Here is a 5,720-nt window from a genome sequence, read left to right as displayed (position 1 = left end):
TCCCTCCCCTTCTCTCTCTCTCTCTCTCTCCCTCCCCTTCTATCTCTCTCTCTCTCTCCCTCCCCTTCTCTCTCTCTCTCCTTCACTTATTGTATCCTTTCATATGTTTCTTATAGTTGTGTAATGTGTTTGCTGGTTGTAGTCTGTCTGTTGATGTCTCAGTATTTTTGCCGTCTTTCTTTTCTTATTGTATTTTGTCGTTGCTGTCCTGACCTTGTCTGTTTGTTTTTTCTCTGCCTTATTTGTCATGTATATGTCACCAGTTTGTCACGCTATTGCACCTCATTAAATGAATGAATGAATAAAAAACATTCCTGAGATAATCCACTGCTGGTACGGAGGTGCTCTCTGCCTCCTGTGTGTGAAGAAAGAGTGTGTGTGTGTTTGAAGATACAAGTATATCCATCTCACATAGAACTGTGTTTGTCTTTGATTGAAATGGGGGCGGCAGTTGCGGTAGAGGGTCGCCGGTTCAAGTCCCTGGCCTGGTAGCTGGAGAGGTGCCAGTCCACTTCCTGAGCACTGCCCTTGAGCAAGGCACTGAACCCCAAAACTGCTCTGGAGCGCTCGCTGTGGGCCGCCCCCTCACTCTGAGACCTCTCCATTAATGCATGTCCACAGGATCCTGTTTGTTCATGTGTGTGTTCATGTTTAAACAGAGTGATTAATAAAGGATAAATGAAAAATGAAATATGAAACACACATTGTGAGTGTGTGTAGTTGTCAAACTGAAACCAGACATCACAGCCGTTTTTACATCTGCACTCCTGAAAACATGGAAATCATTTGAGGAGGACTGCTCCTGACTGCAGACGCAGCACTGAGGGAATGCTACTTTCAACATCAGGCTAGTTTTAGAAAATGACCAACCCTGCCTTTAAGCGTGATATTGATTTGAGGTCATATCGCCCCGCCCTGCTAACCAGGCTACCGGAGCAGCAGCAGCACGGCGCCATGCTTCCTCTCCTGAACACAGACAGAAGAGAGGGAGTTGTTTTGATACAGCTGATCATTAAAATATCTAAAAGAAGTGATCATTCAGATTGGGAAATGTACCAACCTTCCCTGTTTGTGTGACTTTAAAATAAAACAGAGTCCTCTCAACCTCACACAGTCCATGTTTTCTTGAAGAATAATTCTCTCAGGTGTTCAGAGTTCAGGTGTGTAGCTCCAGACGCCGCTGCAGCTCAGGCCGTAGTTCTCCTCTCTCACACTGTCGGGCAGCTCAAACTGAGCCAGCGGCCTCAGGAGGCGTCGGATGGCGTGCTCCTCAAACTGAGCTCTTCCTGGATCTCCGATCAGGACTTTGGTGCCGTGGGTCTCCATGCAGCGGTTCAACCAGCTGTGCAGGCTGGTGGCGAGGGACTGGTCGTAGAACATGTCGCCCAGCAGGATCAGGTCGAAGGCGGCGGGCGGTGAACCGATGATGTTGTGGGTGAGACACACAGGAGGCTGCAGGCCGTTCAGCTCACTGTTCATGTGCGTCGCCACGGCTGCCACTGGAACACAAACAGGCGGGTTAACACGTCACAGGGTTAGGGTTCAAGGAATCATGGTGTTCATGTGTTTCTTTTAATCACAGCAGTCTATATACAGGGTTCACACTCTTTTCCAGGGATCATTTTCCAGGACATTTTCAGCGATGATCGAGCTGGTATGACAGTCCGTGATCGTGCCACGCCAATATTAAGTGTAGTCTTTAACAAGGTTAATCACACCCACTGTGAGCTACCGCTTCAACGGTTAAACATTTAATAACATGTTAAGGTCCATTTTTTACACTTAACAACGCAGTATTATATTTGAAGAGACAATGCTAGCAAACAAGAAACTTTCAATGGATTCTTGTTCCTCATGTCCCTGGCTGTACCCCTGAGAAGTTTCAGCAGATTTTACTGTAGACTTTTTGAAATAATTAAAGTTGAATTCTGGTCAAATTGCATAGAGATGCTGATATTTTAGAACATTTTAATTCAATTTTCTATAAAAAATCAGTAAGAGGTGACAAGAAACTTTCAATGGAAAGCTCTTCTGGTTTCCGTTTGTAGTTCATTTAAAGTCCCCATGATACTGACAGCAGGCAGAACATTATCTGCACTGAGGACCACCTCCCACAGACGGGATTCTGACAATGATTTGTTTGTCTTAAGAACCAGATACATGCAGTAAAAAAGTCTGTTCTAGATAAAAACTCATTTACAGCCACAGATCTGCTCGACTCTGTCACAAAAGCTGATGATTGTTAGATTCCCTGCATTCCTGAAACGCATCACAAACGATCGACCCGGCCTCCATGGAGGACAGACCTGACAAAGCTTCACTTTTCATTTCTTACAGATCTGCACAAGGATGCTGCTTTTTCTGCAAACTTCATTCCTGTTTATTGGGAGTAAATCAAAAGAAAGTTTTTTTTACGTACAGCTGAAGTGAGGCGGAGTGAAGCCTCTGTAAATCTCTGTCTCTCTCTTCCCCTCCAACCGACTTAATCAAGCTGCTCAGGAGGAAGCTGTCTTGATTTGTATTGTGTTAGGAAAACAATCTAATACGACGACGTGCTTTAACTTGAGCTTTTACTTTACAGTCGTGTACATTCAGGTGAGTACGGTGGCTGGGAAGTGCAAAGCAAAATGACAAAGTGGGAAACACTTTTACAAATTTGAGACAAATTTACATTTTGAAAAACATTTTTACTTTTTATTCATCCAAAACAAACAAAATGACCTCTAACTCCTTCACTTCTGGGTCACTTCCTGCATTTGGTACTTTCCCTTTGTGTCAGGATTCTGTCGTTTGTAAATTTGTTTGTGGACTGGTGAAAGTGTTCTGCCACTTATACATTTGTCTCAGTGATTGTAAAAGTGTTTTGGTTTTGTAATTTTGTTTTATAAATGTAAAAATGTTTTTCAAAATGTAAATTTGTTTCAGATTCTGTAAAAGTGTTTCACACTTTGTCATTTTGCTTTGCACTTCCCAGCCACCGTAGGTGAGGGTTTACTAGGAAGGCGAACTTCTCACACACTAAGCTGAACAGACTCCACACACTGTGGACCAATCAGGCTCTCTCAGCAACCAATAGGAGCGCAGGTTATCAACGTACAACCTCAAACAGTGTTGCTAAGCAACCACACTAATTTTCTGTGTGTATATTACAGAAACCTTTACCGACCCCCTCGTGTGATCAAATCAGCTCACTGACATGTTTTATCAGCAGGAGCCATGTTTCAGGCACCAAGTAGATACAGGAAGTCATATAACACAGGACTTCCTGCTTATAGACTCACTCTAATTCTCTTAGAAACATGACGTAATGGACACCATTAGAATCATGCTGATCAAGAGTTAAATAAGTAAAAGGGGGTGGAGAGAGACCTCCCTCCACACACACAATCAACAGTATCAAATAGCAGGATTCCTCTGTGTTATTCAGTCGTTCTGCAGAACTGCTCGTTGCTTTGTGATTCTGTAAAGAAGATTAAAGCTCTCTGAACTTTGCCTCGCAGGACACCTTCTTACTGAAGATTATCTTGCAAACTTTGAAGACTCTAATTCTACCTTGAAGAAGACAAAAAGACTTAGAGAATCAAAGTGTTGTAGCCTCAGTAGTCCGGATTTAGTAGAAGTCTGACCCCTGCCTGGGTCTGGACCTTACACACAAACACTGAACAGAGGCTGCATGTGGAGCAGCAGGTAGTGCTGTGGCCACACGGTAAGAAGTTTCCTGGCTCCAGGGCCTTTCTGTAAGGAAGTCTGCATGTTCTCCCCGAGCAAGCCTGATGAACGCTAACAGCAGCGTATCAGAACGGTCAAAACCTGCGTTATTTTATCCATCAGATGTGCTCAAAGTCTTTAAGACAGTAATATATGAGGCTCCTTACTAACAATGTGACGTCACACTTTCTCTGTCTCTCTGGGGAGCAGGTGTGTGGAGACCTGACAGGTACGCAAAGGAAAAAGAGAGAGGGGGCTGTCCTTCAGGTTATCGATCGTCGATGGTGATGATCTCATGCACATGAAAGGAGAAAAATGCTAACGTTGTATAGCATATAGGCTAACTCCCCCACCTTAAAATACCTGTTATATCTGACCGGGTAAACCACGGCTAAAAGCTTTTCAACATCCTGTAGGTTGATGTGGATTTCCGTTGTTGATGATATGTTGGATGATGAAGAAATTTGCCGTTGAGACTGACTTGCTTTCAAACAAAATTGTTTATTAACAAGATACAGAATCACTGAACACGTCTGCTCAGGAGAGACAAGAAGCCAATAATGATCTCTCCCGTACATACACTGAGAATGCTATTCATACACAATGTCACAGGACACATGAGGACATCTGTTTGTTTTCAGGACAACCCCTCTTACTTCAACTGCAGGGGTTTCTGTCTTAGATATATGTATGTCATAAACTCAAAGGACAACACAGGTCACAGGTACAATCTCCTGTCTAGATGTCCCTGGGCAACCCTCTGGACATAAGGGTCCATTTGTTCCCATTCCACTGTTGGGGATCCTAGCTTAGATTTAGGCATTTCCTGACACTCATAACTCATCCTGCGAACAACACCTCTAAACCACCATTCCACTGAAGGAAACCCCTTCAACAGATGTGTGCAGTATACACTTAAAGATCACTACAATATCTCTGTCCTAGATATTTAAGACACTTCAAGGTAAACACTGACCAGGAACCAAGACATCTGCTATGGCTCTTGTCTAAACACTCAAACTGAATTACAACTGATTGATCAGACAGTCAGCCATTTCGTCTGTGAATAAGTAACTATCACCAACAGATACCTCGTGATCCCTGGGAACGAGCTCGGAGCTGCAGACTTCCTGTCTGCTTAACTATTAACCCAACAGGTGAGCACACTCCCACCAGCCGACAGGGAGCGCACGTTGGAAAATATGTCGCGTCAACTCAACCACCTGACAAGCAGACAAAAACTCTCTGCTATGGGGCTAACAACAAAGCACAAACAGAACCATTAAAACACACTGAACACCTTACCAAAGTTAAAATCAAGGGGATTTATTTACAGACAAACTTCATGATTAAACAAAGATCAACTTAAAAACTAACCTAACTTACACAGCCACATATAATCCCTGACTGAGAGGCACAGCAGACCCAACTCCAAACGCCTCTCTTCATGAAGCCAGCACCGGGCTTTTAAGCTCTGAGGCCAGGTGCGCCTCGTTGTTCCATTAGTATCTTCACCTCGGCTGGAGACAACAGGAAGTGGAGGGACTAAAGCTGAACAATTTGTGGATAATTGTCAGAAAAATAATGTGTGATAATAGATTTACTGTACGAGCTGTAGCTGAAATATCAAGGAATGTTAGAGGTTAGTCATGAGGGATCTCTTGTTTTGGTATTTTTTAATGAAGATTTTAGACCTGGTTTCATGTTTCTGATCACAAACTTATTCTCATTTCATTTTTTTTATTTGTTCCGTACATGTCAAAACACTTAACAGAAAAAGAAAAAAACAATTCACACTTTATCACATGTACAGAAAGGAGCAGGGAGAAGAATACATCTTGTTTTGCCTGCAACCTTACTCAAAAAGAAAACAATAAATGTCTGGCTGGTCTGTCCAATTACAATCAATGAATGAATACCAACATAAAACAAATCTGACAATTCAGTCTTCACTTCCTCAGACATAAGAAGGAAATCACAAAACACACGAACTGCAAAATATTCTGAGTTGA

General features: G+C 42.9%; 1 protein-coding gene across 1 annotated transcript; it reads right to left on the bottom strand.

Annotated features, from left to right (window-relative positions):
• Positions 1–355: 355 nt before the first annotated feature.
• LOC132972307 (electron transfer flavoprotein beta subunit lysine methyltransferase-like) lies at positions 356–5,254 on the bottom strand. The gene is made up of 2 exons (XM_061035058.1): positions 5,095–5,254; positions 356–1,499 (listed from the first exon to the last, which is right to left on the bottom strand). The coding sequence occupies exons 1-2, from the start codon at positions 5,102–5,104 to the stop codon at positions 1,150–1,152; spliced, it is 360 nt and encodes a 119-aa protein (XP_060891041.1). The 5' UTR covers positions 5,105–5,254; the 3' UTR covers positions 356–1,149.
• Positions 5,255–5,720: the final 466 nt, after the last annotated feature.

The sequence above is a fragment of the Labrus mixtus genome, chromosome 4 (assembly GCF_963584025.1).
Source record: "Labrus mixtus chromosome 4, fLabMix1.1, whole genome shotgun sequence".
In the NCBI taxonomy this organism is placed as follows: Eukaryota; Metazoa; Chordata; class Actinopteri; order Labriformes; family Labridae; genus Labrus; species Labrus mixtus.
The sequence above is the reverse complement of the archived record's forward strand: the minus strand, read 5'-3'. Positions and strand labels throughout refer to the sequence as shown.